The 20,524-nt window shown below is 43.8% G+C and overlaps 1 protein-coding gene across 1 annotated transcript in view; it reads left to right on the top strand.

Annotated features, from left to right (window-relative positions):
- The first annotated feature begins 16,941 nt into the window (after positions 1 to 16,941).
- The window catches only part of efhd2 (EF-hand domain family, member D2), a 19,176-nt gene continuing 15,593 nt past the window's right edge, over positions 16,942 to 20,524 (top strand). Inside the window, exon 1 of the mRNA XM_042096992.1 lies at positions 16,942 to 17,510. Coding sequence (XP_041952926.1) covers positions 17,221 to 17,510 — 290 coding nt within the window. The 5' untranslated portion in view covers positions 16,942 to 17,220. The remainder of the gene's footprint in view (positions 17,511 to 20,524) is intronic.

Here is a 20,524-nt window from a genome sequence, read left to right as displayed (position 1 = left end):
ATGGCATTACCCTACAGTAAAATCAATGAGTATTTCTACATGTCTGCCCAGCACACACGAGAGTTTGTGTGTGTGTGTGTGTGTGTGTGTGTGTGTGTGTGTGTGTGTGTGTGCGTGCCTGCGTGTGTGCTTGTGTTTGTCTTTGTCTTTATGTGTGTGTGTGTGTGTCACACCAGGACTGTACCATTTGAGGACTGAGGAGGAGCCGTTCTGTGTTGGTGTGTGGGACACAGTGAGGTAGGGGCTGAGTGCTTGTGTTCTGTGTTGATGGGACACAGTGAGGTAGGGGCTTCGACCACACAGCCCAGGCTGCTGAAGTGCCACAAGAGCGCAGCCAGGGACTTTCACAAACAGTGTTCAGACCGGCCACAACATGTTAACGGCCCGCAGGGAATGCTCCTGAACTCCCCGATTAACCACTCTGGCTGTGTGTGTGTGTGTACGTGTAATGTGTATGTACGAGAGAGTTTGTCAGCATCATCAACATATCAGCTAAAACACCACAATCACACAAACACATGCACAGCTATGCACACACACATACACACACACACATGCCGTCATCACCAAGACAGCGGCTCAGCAGCTACATTTGCACATGACTCACATCTGTTCTGGGGGTCAATGTCTCTCTCTGCATCAGTCACACACACACATGCATGCACTCACACACACACACACACACACTGTGTTACTCGAGACAGACCAACTGGAGACAGCTACCTGACTGTCCAGCTGTCTCTTTGTAAATGGCTTTAGGTCAGGGAGCGGTCACTTCTGAATGTTGTGCACTTATACACACACACACACAGTCTTAGACGCTCCTTTTCTTTGCTCTTAAACACACTGCATTGTATGGAGGTCCATGTTAATGTGACCAACCCACAGATTCCTTTGGATTTGACTGATTTGTTGAGGTGCAGTTGTGTTGTTTATTATACAGATTCATTCAGTCGGTGTGTGTGTATGTGTGTGTGTCTGTTAGGAATATGTGGATGAAAACCCTCATCAGACATGTTGTTTGAAACATGCCATGCTACACACACTGGCCTGCACCTGACCTAGTGATGGACGTACTCATGAACTGATTAGGATTGGGTCTCAAACACATCTGGGACGTGTGTGTGTGTGTAAGGTGATATAACTCCTTCACCATTCTGAAGGGAGACGTATTAGTCTCCATCACAGAAAAAAAAACCCCACACACAAATAGACACATTGTCTTAGCTCACACACCACCTTACACTATCTCCCTGTGTCACATACACAACCAACACTAACTATTAACACCATGATACTGTACGTGCATCAGATAGTTGTGTTCACTTTGTCTGTGTATATTGTATCTGTCCCTATCAAATTAACTTTATGAAAAAGAAGAAGGTTCTCTCTCTCTCTCACACACACACACACACACACACACTTATATACACACAAAAACACACCCAAACACATATACACTTATATGCACAAACACACACATGTATACACACAAACACACATACACACACTTGTACATGCAAACACACATAAACACACACACACATCCACAATGTTGCTGGTTGTTGTTCTGGAACGTCATCACAGAGTGGCCTCAGTGAACCATGACTCAGCATTTAGAAATCCAGAAAAATGGACCAAGGTCACCCAGCACCACAACAAGAGTCTGTGTGTGTGTATGAGAGAGAGAGAGATTGTGTGTATGTGTACTTGTGTGTGTGAGAGAGAGATTCTGTGTGTGTTTTAAAGCAACTGGTATACCACGGCTCAGCATTGCTCCTAATAGCCTTCTGCCTAGATCAGTCTGATAATGTGTGTGTGTGTGTTGTGTAGATCAGTCTGATCATGTGTGTGTTGTGGAGATCAGTTTGATCATGTGTGTGTGTGTGTTGTGGAGATCAGTTTGATCATGTGTGTGTGTTGTGGAGATCAGTCTGATAATGTGTGTGTGTTGTGTAGATCAGTTTGATCATGTGTGTGTGTTGTGGAGATCAGTCTGATAATGTGCATGTGTGTAGCCTGGCGAGCCAGACCCACATTAAAATATAGGGTCTGGGCACTCACCGTTCGTAGTGCTCAGTCCGAGGGGCGGGATAATCAGTTGTCTTTAAAATTCCCTCTGCACGCAATAGGACGCAATAGGATATTTGTTTTCAAGTAGCAGGGAATTCAAGCCAAACCGTTGCAACTCTGCCATCAATCATTATGTTAAGCCCACCAAACGACTCTATACACGATTTCAATGTCCTGATTAAGTTTCGATTTCTGGAGCTCACAAGCCAACGGAGAGTTGCTAGACTAGCCCTGGCAGCCGCTAGGGGCGCGTCTAGATTTCTAGGCTAGCATGTGTGTGTTGTGGAGATCAGTTTGATCATGTGTGTGTGAGTGTGTGTGAGTCTGCTTTTCGTTGTTTGCACTGCTTGCACTGTGACTGCATTGCATTGTTTGCACTGTGACTGTTTTTCGTTGTTTGTAAAGCAATGACAAATAAACTATTCTATTCTATGTGTGTGTCGTGGAGATCAGTTTGATCATGTGTGTGTTGTGGAGATCAGTCTGATAATGTTTGTGTGTGTGTGTGAATGTGTTGTGTTGTGGAGATCAGTCTGATAATGTGTATGTGTGTTGTGTAGATGAGTTTGATAATGTGGCTTTTTGCCTCTGAGGATTCGATGTTCAAAGACAGATCTAATAGTGTTCACTTCATTATGTAAACAGCGCTCATCATCGCCTGTCACCGCCCTCTAACGCTATTTGCGGCCCTTACAGCTGAACGGTATAATTCAACCACAAGGGCAGTTCAATGGAGTTGACTGATGGCAACATTAAAAAGAATCAAAAGTTTAATGATCATACATGATAACTAGATGTACCGCATAGTAGTACAAAATATGACCATCGCTCAGTCCTGTTCATCGCTTGTCAATTTGTCTCCATCCCCTACTCTTGAAACTTTTGTGTATGCTTGTATGTGCATGCCTGTGTGTGTGCGTGCATGTATGTGAGTGTGTTTGTATGTGTGTGTATTTGTGTCTGTGCGTGTGGATGTGTGTGAGTGTGTGCACGTGTGTGTTTATACAGTTAGGAACAAAAGTATTAATACCCCTAGTGAATATTGATTTTCTCTTGACCAATATGTTTGTTCTGACTGAAAATGACACTGCCACATGCCAAAAAAAGGCACAAAGGCCTCATGTCAGGGCACCAAGGCCAAAGTTAACTATTAGTAGTAGGCTATAAAAATTATCAAAGTTGTATTTAGCCTATTCACTCTGAAATTCAAAACTGGATTACTCTGGAACGGCTAACTGTACAGGGGACTGCTTTACACCTTTGTGTTCGGTAAGGTCTCCTGTTTATTCTGATATATGGGTTGTCGTGTTAAAAGAAGGGTTCGTAAAGTATTCCACCGAGATGAATGGGTATGGAGATCATGGGACGCAACACCTTCAGTAGAATGTATGATTAAATTGAATTATATTATTTACTTTTCTCGCGAACCGTTCAACACAGCAATTATCGGCTAACATCGTTTAAAAGCTGAGAAAAAGCTCTTTCATGTGATACGTGTGATGTCTGTGTGATGAATAGGCTACTTCGCGAGTAGTTCAACTGAGAATTGGTGAATTTGGACGCACTTTCTTTCTTGCGCTGCCACTTTCTCCACTGCGTAAATGACTAAATTAATTTGCGCTGTGAATGCTAAGATTATTTTGACAGGCCACAGGCTAAATAAAAATCGCGATTAGTAGGACGCAAAGCAGAATATTGAAAGAAGGGGGCACCAAGGCCACCGTGGCCTGTAAACCTCTGATTTTCAAAGGGGCCTCACGGCCAACGCAAGGGGCTACGACGGCCATGGCTCGCTGTGAAATTCCTACCCTAGCCTTCAGTCATTACAGTGGAATAAGTGTGTGTGTGTGTACTCTGAGAATGGGCCTTCAGTCATTACAGTGGAATAAGTGTGTGTGTGTGTACTCTGAGAATGGGCCTTCAGTCATTACAGTAGAATAAGTGTGTGTGTGTGTGTGTGTGTACTCTGAGAATGGGCCTTCAGTCATTACAGTGGAATAAGTGTGTGTGTGTGTGTGTGTACTCTGAGAATGGGCCTTCAGTCATTACAGTGGAATAAGTGTGTGTGTGTGTGTGTGTGTACTCTGAGAATGGGCCTTCAGTCATTACAGTGGAATAAGTGTGTGTGTGTGTGTGTGTGTACTCTGAGAATGGGCCTTCAGTCATTACAGTGGAATAAGTGTGTGTGTGTACTCTGAGAATGGGCCTTCAGTCATTACAGTGGAATAAGTGTGTGTGTGTACTCTGAGAATGGGCCTTCAGTCATTACAGTGGAATAAGTGTGTGTGTACTCTGAGAATGGGCCTTCAGTCATTACAGTGAAATAAGTGTGTGTGTGTGTGTGTGTGTGTGTACTCTGAGAATGGGCCTTCAGTCATTACAGTGGAATAAGTGTGTGTGTGTGTGTGTGTACTCTGAGAATGGGCCTTCAGTCATTACAGTGGAGTAAGTGTGTGTGTGTACTCTGAGCATGGGCCTTCAGTCATTACAGTGGAATAAGTGTGTGTGTGTACTCTGAGAATGGGCCTTCAGTCATTACAGTGGAATAAGTGTGTGTGTGTACTCGGAGAATGGGCCTTCCGTCATTACAGTGGAATAAGTGTGTGTGTGTGTGTGTGTGTGTACTCTGAGAATGGGCCTTCAGTCATTACAGTGGAATAAGTGTGTGTGTGTACTCTGAGAATGGGCCTTCAGTCATTACAGTGGAATAAGTGTGTGTGTGTGAGTGTGTGTGTACTCTGAGAATGGGCCTTCAGTCATTACAGTGGAATAAGTGTGTGTGTGTGTGTGTGTTTGTGTTTAATCTGAGAATGGGCCTTCTGTCATTACCGTGGAATAAGTGTTGGAATAAAGGCACTTTGAGTTTCTGATGTTGGACAGTATATGTGCATGTATATGTGTGTGTATGCATGTGTGTGTGTGTGCGTGCGTGTACATATGTGTGTGTGTGTACTCTGGAGTGAGTGTTTACAACATTCCATCGTAGAGCCACAAGGCACTGGGGCTATTCTGGGCAGGACTGAAGATCTGTGTGTGTGTGTGTGTGTGTGTTTAGTGGACAGGAGGGCAGGAGGGGATGTGATGGAATGTTTGTGTGTGGGGGGTGGGGGGGGGCTATATATATTTCGGAGGATAATTTTTCAGTGTGTGTGCATGTGTATGCTGGACACAGCCAATGATCCATGAAGGCTAGATTTTGTTCCAATCCCTCCACACACACACACACACACACACACACACACACATTTTCACTCTCACCCTCTGCACTTCTTTGTTCCATGTGTGAGAGAGAGAGAAGCAGAGTACATATGGGTCAAGTGAGAGAGAGAGGTAGGGTTTGTTTGTGTGTGTGTGTGTGTATACAGTATGTGTGTGTGAGAGAGTGTGTGTTTGTGTGTGTCTGTGTGTGTGAGAGAGTGTGTGTATGTGCATAGCTGCTCGCCTGGGGGCACTGCAGTGTGTAATCTGAATGGAACAGGCAGAGAAGCTGCTTCATCCACCAGGACACTCTCTCACACACACATCATACACATGTGTGTGTGTGTGTGTGTTCCCTGGCTGTGTGTGTGTTTTGATTTGAGAGAGAGAAAGAACAGGAAGGGGAAGAGAGAGGGATGACGGGGGTATTTAGAGATGACGGGAGCATTTAGAGGTGAGGGGGGTATTTAGAGATGACAGGGGCATTTAGAGGTGAGGGGGGTATTTAGAGATGATGGTGGTATTTAGAGATGACGGGAGCATTTAGAGGTGAGGGGGGCATTTAGAGGTAAGGGAGTATTTAGAGATGATGGGGGTATTTAGAGATGACGGGCATTTAGAGATGAGGGGGGTATTTAGAGGTAAGGGGTATTTAGAGATGACGGGGGCATTTATAGGTGAGGGGGGTATTTAGAGATGACAGGGGTATTTTTTAGGGTTTCCTCGACATTTATCAAGAAGCTGCTGTTCTTTCGAGTCTGTGCAGATGGAGGAGTGGTTCTACTGGGTTCCACTGGGTTCCACTGGGGTCTATGTTTTCAAATGGTCTGTGGCCTGTGATCTCTCTATTAATGAGCTTTCAATTTTGATATGTATTCCTGTCCTCTACCCCCCATCCTCTCCACCCCTCAACCCCTCTCTCTCCTCCTCTCCTTTCTTCCTCTCCTCTCCCCCCCTCTCTCTCCTCCTCTCCTCTCTGACCTAGATCCAGTCAGGCAGATTCTGCTCCACATCTCTTCTTCAGGCAAATCACTCATTCACAGAACAGATTGCAAACTAGGCCTGCATGACCCTCTCTCTCACACACACACTCTCTCACACTCCCTCTTTCTCCCTCTCCCTCCCTCTCTCTCTCTCCATCTTTCCGTAAGCTCCGTCTCAGACATGCCCACCATGCAAGCACAGCATGCCTTATCAAACCAACAGCTGTCTGGCATTTCTACTGTTTGGATATTTTACATGTATTCATTTTCATTCATTTTTTTAGCAGACACTTTTTCATTTTGACTGATCCAGGCAGATTTTATACATCTCAAACAATGAATAACTGGTCAGCGTCTACACACTTAATGAAATAATCAACCTGGTCTCATTAGCGAAACATTCCCCTACCTATCTAAGCCATACAGTATGTATTATATAAAGCTCTTGGCATGCTGTGTGCATGTTTTATGCACACCCTTTGTCATTTTATTTCAATTTTATTTCATCCCCCTTTTTATTTCTTTATTTTCAAAGCATTGTTGTTGTGTGTTTGCCTTGTTCAAACTTGTAATCAATAAAAACCTTAACAATCCACTCATCACAGAGCACAGACCTGGATACAAGAGAGAGGCAGATGCGAGAGAACTTTAATATCACTCAAAGTCAAAGTCAAAGTCAAAGTCAGCTTTATTGTCAATTTCTTCACATGTTCCAGACATAGAAAGAGATCGAAATTACGTTTCTCACTATCCCACGGTGAAGACAAGACATATTTTACCAATTTAAGTCCACAGACAAACATAACATTCAAGTAAACAAAAAAGTAAGTAAATAAGTAAATAAGAGGGCACATATAATAATGAAAAAAAATAAGAGCAGCAAAATTTGGTTGAAATTGTGCATAGACAGTCAATAAAATACTAGTGCAAAGTCAGGCCAATAAAAGGCTTGGGTAGTTCTGTTTGACCTAAGTAAGAAAGAAAGTGGCATAGTGGTGCAAGTTATGTAAGAGCAGCAGAAGTGTTGTGTTTTCAGGACAACAACAAGTTGTAAAGTGTACAAGTGTGCAAGTGGAGTAGTGCAGGCGGCCATTGTGGGTCCAATGTCCAGGATGTTATGTAGCTGAGGGTGGAGGGGGGAGAGGAGGGAGAGAGTTCAGCATCCTTACAGCTTGGTGTGTGAAGCTGTTGGTGAGTCTGGTAGTGCGGGAGCGCAGGCTTCTGTACCTCTTCCCAGAGGGCAGTAGATCAAACAGATTGTGAGCGGGGTGACTTGCATCACTCACAATTTTGGTCGCCTTGCGGGTGAGGTGGGTGGTGTAAATGTCCTTCAGGGAGGGGAGTGAAGCACCAATAATCCTTCCAGCTGTGTTCACTATGCGCTGCAGGGCTTTCCTGTTGTATTCAGTGCAGCTTCCGCCCCACACAGCGATACAGCTGGAGAGGATGCTCTCAATGGTGCCTCGGTAGAATGTGGTCATGATGGCTGGTGGAGCACTTGCTCGCCTGAGTTTCCGCAGGAAGTACAGGCGGCGCTGAGCTCTCTTCGCCAGTGATGCAGTGTTGGTGGTCCAGGAGAGGTCTTCACTGATGTGCACCCCCAGGAATTTGGTGCTGCTCGCTCTCTCCACCACAGCACCGTCGATGGTCAGTGGCAGGTGTTGGGTGTGACCTCTCCGGAAGTCAACAACAATCTCTTTGGTCTTGCTGACTCGAGATTCATATTGTTTATTTATGCAAGACATAAGGGTGCCTGCACTACTGACCAGTGACTCACTTGAGATTAATATTCTTTATTGTCGGAATGCAAGACATAAGGATGCCTGCACTAGTTACTGACCAGTGGTTTTAGTTTTAGTTTTAGTTTATGGTTTCTCTGTACTCTTTATGACAGATATCCACAAACTCTAATGCTGCCTCACAATAAATATCAGAGTTTATAAGCACCCGTGCACCAAGCCGTCCTTCACCAGGGCCCCGCCAGGCAGCAACTGCAGTCAGAGGGAGAGAGAAACCACAGTCAGAGATACCATAGATGTGTATGTGTAGCCTATGCCAGAGATGTACAGTGCGTATAGAAAGTATTTCCCCTTTTATTGCTTTCATAAATGGAATCTTTGTCAAAATAATTTGGCCTTTTTTTACAATAAGTTCATGTCATGTCATGTAATTTTAATTAATTAAAAATATACAATGCAAAATAAGCGATTGCCTCTCACAATTAGTAAAATGGAGATCGCCTGAGAGCAGTGAATGTGTATAGGATAGTAATATAAAGACACCTGCGTCTGTATGGTCCAGTCACTAGTCAGTCATTATTCCTGGCTATAATTCCACTAGAAGAGAAAAGAACACTCCAAACAACTCTAAGAAAAGGTTATTGACAAGCATAAGTGAGGGGATGAATACAAAACAAATTCAAGTCACTTGAAGTGTAATTCCGGCGAAAATTGCCCCAAGGGTGTTTTTCTACATTAAAACACATCAAATAAGCCATGGAGACCATAATTTTCTTTACCAACCACAGAGCTTGGTCTTGCATATGCTATAGCCCCAAATCAAACAGTGGATTAGCTAAGGGCAGTAAGCTAAACACTTCCCAAATAGCTACATTATTTTAACCAGTAATATTGTTCAAACACCAAACCTCATCAGTAGCTTGCTTAAGGTCTCTAAAACGAAGCACCAACAACCAGGGGCGGACTGGGACCAAAAATCGGCCCTGGCATATTTGGCCCAAGCAGCCCTCAAATCGGTCGGCACACCTAATTAAATACAAAATCTTTGCATAAGCATATATTTTCAACTGTCATGGAGCACTGAAAGTGATGTAGCCTAGGCCTCATTGGTTATCTCTCTGACTGATCAGAGGTAGGCATGGAGCATATGATCTCCATATTCAAGTAGGCTAACAAGCAATTATTAAAGAAGAGTTTCTGCTTGAATTCAAAGTATCATTTCAAATTATTCAATGGGCTACAATTGACAGCAGCACCAAACATTACTGAAGCCTATGTGTAACCCCATCGATGTTGAATTTTAGGCGTCTGACAGAAACTGATCAATCTGACCAACAGTTAACGTCAATTTGACACTGTTTTGCTGTCCCGGTTTGCAAATCATTCATTTAGAAAATTTAAGTTGCGCTATTTGTTATTATAATCACAGCACGGCCTTACTATGTTATCATTAGGCTACCATATCATTAAATTATCGCAATTAATAAGCCATCATAATCATCATAGTCAGCATCACAGCCTACCTGCTCCACCACTGAGTTCTTATCATGTAGCCTCAACTAGGCTCGCACTCTCCAACTGCTCTCTGTCCCTTGCTCTGAATGCTTGCTTACATCCTCGTTCAAACTCTAAACGCTGACATATGCTAGCCTACTTGCAATATTGTATTTTTGAAGCTTCTACATTGGTGTTAATTTTGCACAATTGTCACTACCGGCACCCGCCGCAATTTCGTGTAGGCAACTTCGATTAACTTTTGATGCACTCACAGAATCCTGGCTTTGAGCCAAAATGGGAGGGGTGGGGTCTGACGTGAGCTGTTATTGGATCAGTCCAGTGTCAATATTGAAATGTAACCAATAGGCCGCTGATTGTCCTTCCTTTGGGCCGATCGTTGGCCAAAATAATTAAATTATATATATAGCCTATTCTGTCGGCCCAAATGGTGCGTCAGCCCACAGGGAAATTGCCCGGTATGCCAGATGGCCAGTCCGCCCATGCCAACAACCTAGTTAGCGAACCCGGAGTTTATTACAGAAGACTGTTAAAACACTTACCACTGTCCCCCTACCAGCACCGCAGTCACACTATAAATTCTTTGGTCACCTCTATTAACGATTTACGGCTCCCCTATTGTTTACATGTGTTGAGATGGTCAGACTCGTCTGTTCTTTCTCTTTGTATTGGTTGGTGAGTTATCCGTCTGAGATGGTCAGACTGGGCCTTTTATTCTATAAGAATTGAAAGTGTGCAGATCTTGCTGTTTACATTTTCATTATAGTACTATGGACAGGCTTAGGAATGCCATTTCTAAATTTAGTAGAATTTGTGGAACTGACAATGATGACAGCAACTGTAATTCAATTGTGGACAGTGTTGGGAGTAATGCGTTACAAAAGTAATGTAATTACTGTAATATATTGCTGTTTGCGGTAACGCGGTAATGTAAGGCATTACAAACATTTTTTTTACTCGGTACAAACTTCAGTAACGCGCGTTACAATGCATTTTAACCCAAAATTAAGCAGTGTTTTGTTTTGATACATATTCGCAAACACCACCACGAGAACAACACAGGAGAAAAAATCCGAGCAAAATAGTAGAACGTTATCTCCTGATACTGGTTGAAGATGACTGTGGCTGCAGCAGACTCGAAGTCGGACTCTCTTTGCGGGATGGACATAAGCCTACGCTCATTATTTTTAGCTTGTCAGAGACAAGGATATGAAGAACATAATAGTGCATTTGTGTGCGAAACCGAAAGATCTCACTATGCCTCGCGAAATAGCACAAGTCATTTAATGAAACATCTAAAGTGGTGCCACGCTAATCTTTTTGATTCTTGATAAAACACAAACTATGCTCTTCTAGTGCATGTCAGCTTTGAGCTGTGAACTTGAATTAAAGAGAATAAAGGGATAGAAATGCAGAAAAAGCTCATGTAGCCTGGCAGTGCCACCGCTTCCACGCGCATCACGCACTTTGCGTAAGGCACCAAAGGACAGAGGGGGCACCCAAATGTAACCAATAATAGTAGCTTTACTGCAAACTGCGTTTCATTCTTCATCAATAACGTCAATGTCAGAATGCACTAACACCATGGTACATGCAAGTTTGATACTTTTTGGGTTCTCTCAATCTCCACCACGTAGTACTAGTAGAATGGAATTGGTGGGTCTTCAATAATTCGTTTTCCAAGCATTTACATGAAGCACATAATATGCCGAGTCGACAAAAAAAAATCCAAGGTGGATAGGCTACCAGGCTCATAATTCACTTTTATTTGCAAAACGAAATGTGAAGCAACATGTCATTGCATACTTTCCAAAGCAATGAAGGCTGCTTAAAACAACTTAACATTGTGCATATTATTGTTAATATTGTGCTATCAATGTAACTCAACAAACAAGGCTTGTAAACAAGAGCTGGCAAAAGGGCATTATGAGAACGTAAAGATCAATGCTCTTAAAGTGATAGTGCACCATTTATAAGAAAACAGCATTTCTTCAGAAATTAATGTTTAAAAACACACACTAATGGTCTGTAAATAATAGGCCTTTTATTTTACTTTAGGTGTTTGAGTTATCATTTAAATGTCACTCACTCAAAGCCACTCACTTAGGGCACCGAAATGCCACCATCTTGACATGTCTTTATTAAGCTTTGATTTACAATATAGTAGGCTCTCTATTGATTTTAATGAGCAGGCCTAGGCCTTAAAGTTACAGTATTTATATCACAATTTACCAGACTTTGACCTTTTGTCTGTTTTTAACAATATTATATGACTATGATTGTTCCTTGTATTACATCATGAGCACTGCGCCTATTGCATTCTACTGTTGTTAGACTTAAGCCTAGCTCAGTTATTATGCTATACCACATCTCCATCCATTGGAAGAGCAGTGAGCTGCATTGAGCGTAATAAACTGCATTTAGAATGGCAAATCCATATTTCTAGATATTTTGGTGAAAGTAACTTAAAAGTAACGCAATAGTAGTGCAATGCCTTACAATTCAGAGACAGTAATATTATAATGTAACAACTTACTTTGAAATGACCGTAATAAGTAATGCATAATACATTACGATTTTGAAGTAACTTGCCCAACACTGATTGTGGAAGGATTCAAAGAAACATATCAGGAGTCTTTTTACAAGAGTTTAAGCTCAAAATGTCATTAGTATCTACTTTTGAACCGATAAAATGTCTTAATATCTGGAATACACCTGGTGGAGAGCCAATTAGAGACTAGTTGGATAAGAATAGTACTATGTAAATATTTAAAAGAAGATTATCTTGTCTCGCTTGCATTTCAAATACTGGCTGTTTGACTGACCTCAACAAGTAGAAGAATTAAAACTAAATGGATTGTGGTTGTTTGGCTGTGAAGCCTGGGTCAAGATACTAACACTCTTACTGCGAGAGAGTGTCTGTGATGAGCATCCAACTCCTCTCTTTGAGTTTAGCTTTATCTGTAGCCCCTCCAGGTGCTAGTCTCAGCTCAATTGAGAAGAGACTCTGTGGTCCTTCATCCACGTTGCTGGCCCTCGTCGTTTTGATGCCTGCGAAGCCAATTTCATAGACATATGTCACCCACCCTACCGCCAGTGGATCTACAATATAGCTGGGATATAGAGATGGTCACAGGGGCGATAGGAAGAGGGTCATTCACATGTGACAATATAGATGTCTCAGAACATGCACCCTGCCTGCTGTGTGTCTATTTGTACAATAACATGAGAAGAAAAGCTAAATAAAATGTGACGAAAAGATATTAACTGCTGTGAAAAACCACACCAGAGGTCCATTCAAAGAACCAGACTGAACAAACTGACAAGACACACAGTAGTGAAAGCTGATATTTCAGCCAAGCTGTTTAGTAACATGACAGCACCTTCAGTGACGTCAGAGGAGGAGAATCCACTGTGGGGATCAGAGACGGGGCAAGTCTGAGTGAACTGCTCAGGGTTCTCTCTTGCTCTTTCACAGCATACCTAAATAGTAGTCTGAGTGAACTGCTCAGGGTTCTCTCTTGCTCTTTCACAGCATACCTAAATAGTAGTCTGAGTGAACTGCTCAGGGTTCTCTCTTGCTCTTTCACAGCATACCTAAATAGAAGCATCTGGCCCTGTTTTCCCAAGGTCTGCATGTGACGATGAAATGTAGATATGGATTAGAAAGTGTGTGTGTGTGTTAGGGGTTTCACCGACTAGTCGACTAGTTGATTAGTCGACTATTACAACCACTAGTTGGTGCTGTAGGCAGTAGTCGACTAGTCGTTAACAAAATGTTTCCCCAGGAAATTGATCTGGCTATTCCAGCCACCAGTAGGCCTACTCCGAGTGAGCGTTTTTTTCCCTAGCGGTGAAATTGTAACACAGTCACCCGACAGCAGTCAAGTCTCCGTCTCTCCCATGTCGATGCCCTCATTCTTTCTTATCGTGAACCAAAAACATGGCAGAGTGGACTTTATAAATGAGAAGGACTAAGACAGCGATGAGTAATGCAGGTACGCTATAGGCTAATGGCCACACTGTTTTAATTGTTGTAAGTTGCCACTGCGATTTATGGTGATTCCAGGTAATTCTTTCGCTAAAGACACAATGAAAAATGCTGAACTTGTGTTTGTGATGTTGGCAATGGTTATGTTTACTTACGTCGTCAATGCAACCAAGCTGCCAGCTGACACCTGTGCTTTAGGCTACGGTCGGCTTTTTTGCTGTTTATATTAATATTAATATATTAATAAATAATAATAATAATAATAATAATAATAATAATAAGTTTTATTTATATAGTGCCTTTCTCAGACCCAAGGTCACAAATTCAACACAAACAAAGCAAGACAACACAAAAACAAACAGTCAAGAAAAAAAGGGCATTTGCAATGAGTCAAACGGTGGTGGAAGGTGAAAAGTGTTCCTGAAACAGAAAGGTCTTGAGGTGAGTGAGCTGTGAAGAGAGGAGAGGAGGGACAGTGGGGGGAGGGATTGAGGGAGGGAATTCCAGAGCGTAGGGGCCATGGCGCTGAAAGACCTGCCACCTACTGTAGGGTAGAGAGTCTGGTGCGGGAGACAGAGAGGAGGTTTTGATTAGAGGATCAGAGGGAGCGGGAAGGAGTGTAAGAGATCAGAAGGTCACAGAATAATGTTTATATAATTTTTTTGCTGTTTATATTAACCAATGTGGATAGAATAACCTATGAATTTTCGTATAGTTATGTTCTTTCTGCATTACAAAAATAAGTATTCACCAGAACTCCACCCTCTGCATCTTCCTTAACATCAACTAACGCATCAACTTAATAAAAAAAAAATTAACAACTAGTTGACTAGTCGTTACTATTATGAACAACTAGTCGACTACGGAAAATCACTAGTCGTGAAAGCCCTAGTGTGTGTGTGTGTGTGTGTGTGTGTGTGCGTGTGTGCGCCTGTGCATGCGTGCGTGTATGTGTGTGTGTGTGTGTGTGTGTGTGGGATTCAGGGTTAACTAAAGACAGCTGTGAGTGGACAGCTCTAGCTCAACTGCCGCTGACAGCTGTTCTAATACAGGAAGTGTGTGTATGTGTGTGTGTGTGGGGGTGGGGGGGTCATGTGAGTACAGGATGGTTTGTATACAAAAAACAGAAAGGTGTGTGTGAGTGTGTGTGAGCGTGTGTGAAAGAGAGAGAGAGGGAGAGAGAGAGTAAATGATGATACACATACTTCCCCTGTCTCTGATTTCAGCAGTGGAATATATATATATATATGTGTATGTATGTGTGTGTGTGTGTGTGTGTGTGTGTATGTATGTGTGTGTGTGTGTGTGTGTGTGTGTGTGTGTGTGTGTGTGTGTGTGAAAGAGAGAGAGTGAATGATGATACACATATACTTCCCCTGTATCTGATCTCAACAGTGGAATCCTCATTTTTCTCTCCTGATGTCCATATATGGTGAGAGCTCAGGTAGGTGTGTGTGCACACGCATGAGCACACCTACTGATGGGGGAAAAGAGAGTGAGATTTACACACACACACACACACACACATAGACACACACACACACACACAGTATCCTGTGAGTCATGGAGCACATTGTACTGACTCATCTTAGTTATCAAATTCTTCTCTGTTCTCTTCTCCTCTCTCTCCCTCCCTCCCTCTCTCTCTCTCTGTCAATTTACTTCCCTCTCTTACATCTAACATAAATGGTGAGAGGGACATAAGAGAGAGAGAGAGAGAAAGAGAGCAAGGGAGATAAAGAGAGTGAGAGAGAAAAAGAGGGAGAGAAAGAGAGACAGAGAAAAAGATAGGCAGATAAAGAGAGAGGGAAAGAGAGAAAGAGAGACGGGAGAGAAAAGGAGAGAGACAGGAAAGAGAGAGGGATAGAGAAATAAAGAGAAGGAGAAAGAGAGGAGAGGGTGTTTTGGAGGCTACAGAGGGAAGAGCTGAACCCGTTCTGGCCCAGATGTGGTTCTGATGAGGACCAGAACTGGTTTGGCTGTGGCTAACATCAGCCATGATTAATGATGATCCAATCAGAATCAGCCATGATTAATGATGATCCAATCAGAATCAGCCATGATTAATGATGATCCAATCAGAATAAGCTATCATGCTATCATTAATAAACACTGTCTACTGTCTGCTATGATCACCATTCACTGTGCAGTCATTCCCTTGTGCACAGTGCAAGGTGTTTTTAGTGTGTGTGTGTGTGTGTGTGTGTGTGTCTTTTGCATGTGTGTAATAAATCCACTTAGTCAAGAGTGTTCCTATGCAAAACCAGGATGGCCCTACTTGTGCTGCTTTTGCATACCGCACAGCTCTGCCGCCTCAGGCCAGAGCCACAGCCAAGCCACTGCAGCGGCTACTCTGAGCTCATGAACAGGACAGTGTCCTGCAGCGGCTCCTCTGAGCTCATGAACAGGACAGTGTCCTGCAGCGGCTACTCTGAGTTTAAAGCAACACCAAAGACTTTTTTGTACCTTAAAATAATGTTTCCAAAATCGTTTCAGTGGTTCATCAACTCGTAACAGGGTGAACGACAATTCTGCATTTATTTTGCGGCCCTCTATCGGCTAAAACCGCACTATGTAAGTTTGCCAGATCGGGTAGCGGATCTGTAGTTCGATGGAATGAGACATAAGAAACTACAAATTTGACTTGCATCTGATGTCGCAATACATCATACTTTTATGAGTCATGAAAAATATTCTACCATGTATGTGAACATCGTTATTTGCAAAGCCGGTGCTGGATAAACAAATAGCGTGCATGCGACAGAGGGAAAGTTCTTTGGGGTTGCTTTAATAACCTGCATGAACAGGACACTGTCCTGTGGCTGTGAATACCAACCAATGGACGGAACACTGGGGGATTCCGACTCTTTGATCTGACCCAACCCTGTGGGACTGTTTTAGCTCCTACTGTAAAGGCACGATTCCCATAGTGGAAACCCCAACTCATAACCTTCATGAAGCACACATATGAGAAGAAAGTACTGCAAGACCCTTGACATGTTCGTACATGTACTCACACCTGTTATGCCAGCTGAGGCACTTTTGTGCCATTTCCCTTCGGGGTTCTGTAAAATAGATTGATGAGGCAGAAGGGACACTAGAGTCTCCAGAGATCCACAAACTGAACCCCTCTTTGGACACTTCAATTCTACAGCCACAGACAAAGGGCAGGTCACAGGACACCTTCCATTTTATCTGTGAGAATACTTTAGTGTCTCCCTGCTGATGACTGCATATGTGAAGAAAATATAACAACAAACCCGAGAAATTACTTTATTGACTTCCGCTTCGCCGCACTAATGCCGAGATTTTACGGGACCAGCAGGGAGTTGCAGAAATACATTTTATTGACTCGGGATTGAATGAGGGCTTGTAAACAGGCAGCTCGGCCCTTTAAAAGGCGTGGCGTGCGCGCGCGTAGCCGCATAACTGCGTCCGAGAGGTTTTATCGCCGCGGCGCCTCGAGAGCCTCCACAACACGGTGCGCGCGGTGGCCGTTTGAATCTCGGAGCGCAACCTACATAAATCGTCGTGCAGCTCGGCCAGGTGGATTATCTCCCGCTCACGAGTCCATAAGGAAAGCAACATAATTCTTACGTCGGATTTACGGACTGCTAACCGACTGCATATGGACCGTAAACACTACGGCATTCTATGCATTTATTCCGTTTTATTTGCTTAGTGAGTAGTTAGCTATATTTGTGCCCGATAACCGTGAGAAATGGCCACCGACGAGCTGTCATCAAAGCTGAACCGTCGTCTGAAAATCGAGGAGGGCGCCCAGGACCCCGTAGCCGTGGACGGAGACCATCCGAACGGATCCGATGAGCAGGAGAAGCCGACCACGGCCAACGCTGACTCGGAGCTGGGCGCTAAGCTGCAGCGACGGGGCGAGATGAACGATGGCGTCGGCGAGCACCAGCAACGCAGCATGAAGGTGTTTAACCCGTACACCGAGTTCAAAGAGTTCTCCAGGAAGCAGATCAAAGACATGGAGAAGATGTTCAAACAGTGAGTAACGTTAGCTCGGTTGTTCGCTCTTTTCCCGCTCGTGGACACCTGTCCATAGGCCATTGCCACCTTTGCTGTTGTCGTGACGCGAGGCCGCATTGAGGTCAGGCTGTCATTAAGCGCAGCTCTGGACAGTGTCCGCAGGATCGTTCTCCCTGGAAGAAAACGACCTGCAATCACGGTGAGATGGAGAATGCCAAAGTGCGCACGAGCCAAACATCATTCCACGAGGCGTGGAGTGTGCTTGTGCAGAATGACGCACTAAAGCGGTGTCTCCTTCGGTTGTAGAATGACTTATATTAAATACAATATTATCCGTTTTCATGAATTCAGACGTAGCCTATTTTTCATATGGACATATATACGAATTTCTGATTGATTTGAGCTAATGACGACATGTGTTTCACTATTTTGTGTAGTTTGGTGACCTTAGAGTGAAACAGTCTTGAGATGTCGCATGTCGACGGCAGGCATAGAGGCCGTGCGCGTGTGTGTGAGTCACAGGGTCAGGTCGTGATGGGAGCCGTGTCACCGACTCATCGGAGGCTGATACAGTGTAACGGGAAATGACCGCAAGTGTGTTTAATTAATTCAAAACATGGCCTTGGTCTCGGGCCCAACCCCTGCTGACCTGTTCACTTACACTTACTGTTTCTGAACACACACACACCTTACAAAGAGAGGGTGTGTATGAGTAAGAGTGTGTGTGTGTGTGTGGCTGACTGATGTTGTAGGAGTCCTGTAGTGTGCTACATGTAATGCCGCAGTAATGTCCTGCTAACACACACACACACACTATGACTATGAGGGAAATGGCAAAGAGTCAGCTGGATGGCTTGACCCACCCTAATTTAGCACAGTTTGAGGCAGATGAGATATGTGGTCATTTCTGTGTAAACCATGTGAATCTCTCTCTCTCTCTCTCTCTCTCTCTCTCTCTCTCTCTCTCTCTCTCTCTCTCTCTCTCTCTCTCTCTCTCTCTCTCTGAGGTGTGAGAGAGAGAGAAATGTAAAGAGCCTCATTCCTTTGTGAGCGCAGTTCTGCCTAGGCATGTAGCTCTGCAAAGCATTCTGGGAGAATTCCCTGCGGTTGCGGTGGTTATCAGGAGCTGTATCTCAGATGTGTGTTTGCGCAGCTAGATCTGCACTAGCAACACTGCGTGGAAAACATGGCCAGAAGCGCGCACACACAGACTTTTAAATATATATATATATATATATATATATATATATATATATATATATATATATATATATATATATATATATATATATATATATTACACACACACTTATACGCACACACACACTTATACACACACACATGCACACACACACTTGTACGCACATACACACGCGCACACACACACACTAGGGCTGCTCCACTGTGCCAGTGATTTGGAACAATCATCCATTTTCAAAACGTATTTTTCTTTACATTTTTAATTGAATTTGAATTCATCACAACTCATTCAAGACAAAATGAGAGCATTGCTATGAAACTATAAGCATATTTCGATTATGTTGTTTTCTGTTGTCTGTAGTCTTAATTTTTGGAAGTCATTGTACGATTAATCTATTAACTTGATTAATTGCGCGCACGCACACACACACACACACACCCACACACATGCACACACCTACACACCTGAGTACCACTATAGTGTAGAATTCACTCTGTTCTGATTTAGAGTGTGAGTGTGTTACGGAGGGAAGAAGAGAGAGTGTTTAAATTTCCCTCATGTCTCAAGTGGTATGCAGATGAGCCCCAGAGTGTTGCAGTGGACACACACACACACACACACACACACAAAGCGCCCGCCTGCCCTCTGCCTGCCGTGGCCGTTCCCACCCCCGGATGCCCCGGTGGGAACAGGGGGTGGGCTTTTGTCAGGAGAATTAGTCAGACATCAGGGCTGTGGTGTGTGTGTGTGTGGGGAGTAGTGGCTCACATTGGCACTGGCATGCAGCTCCGTCCACCGTGCCAACCCTGCACTCTCAAAGGCCTGGCAGCGTGGGAGCTGACACACACACACACACACACACACACACACACACACACACACACACACACACACACACAGAGCTGTGGCACAGGCCACCATTTAGCAACTGAGGCAACCAAAACAGATCATAAAGTGTGTGGTTGCCTGCATGTGTATCTGTGAGTGTGTGTGTGTGTTTTGGGCTGACTCGGAAAAGGGAAGTATTTATTTGGGCACTCTGAAGAGAAGGAAGCTAGTCCTAGCTCTTTTTACGGTGTGGTTGGTGCTTCTAGTTTGGGCTCGTACAGCAAAAGAATGTAGGTGGCCTAGAAGCAGCCAATTCTGGACCAACCTCCTTTAACACAGACACACATTTGTGAAGCTCGTTCAGGATCACATTTAAACACAAACAAACTGAAGCTCTTTCAGGATCACATTTAAACAGACACAAACTGAAGCTTGTTCAGGATCAAACAGACACAAACTCAAGACAATCCCCATGACAAACACACCAAAGCTCTTCTCCGATCACTGTGAGTGAAACGCCCTCCGTTTCCACCTAGACCACTGATCTAAAATTATTCTTCCTCTGATGAAACCTCACTGAGTCACACACATTTTGATTAGAGTTGCTAAAGTTAATTGTGTGTGTGTGTCTCCAGATAGCTCTTCTGACTGCTGCAGTATTCCGCTGTCCCTTATGGCCCATGGTAGGTCTCTTTCTTTCTTTCTTTCTTTCTTTCTGTGGGTCTGTTCTGCTGCTCTTCACTTGTCAGCTTTCATTGATTGTGCTGGAATGTGCTCTGACAAGGGAGGTGTGTGTGTGTGCGCGTGTGCATGTGCGTGCGCGTGTGCGTGCGCAGTGCTCCGGCCAGGGACTTGTTGAGGGATCGTGGTGTGTGTGTGTGCGCAGTGCTCAGGGCAGGGACTTGTTGAGGGATCGTGGTGTGTGTGTATGTATGTGTGCAGTGCTCAGGGCAGGGACTTGTTGAGGGACCATGTGTGTGTGTTGAGCATGTTGGCTGTATAT

The sequence above is a fragment of the Alosa sapidissima genome, chromosome 7 (assembly GCF_018492685.1).
Source record: "Alosa sapidissima isolate fAloSap1 chromosome 7, fAloSap1.pri, whole genome shotgun sequence".
NCBI classification, from domain to species: Eukaryota; Metazoa; Chordata; class Actinopteri; order Clupeiformes; family Clupeidae; genus Alosa; species Alosa sapidissima.
Note: the sequence above shows the minus strand (reverse complement) of the source record. Positions and strands in the feature narration are given on the sequence as shown.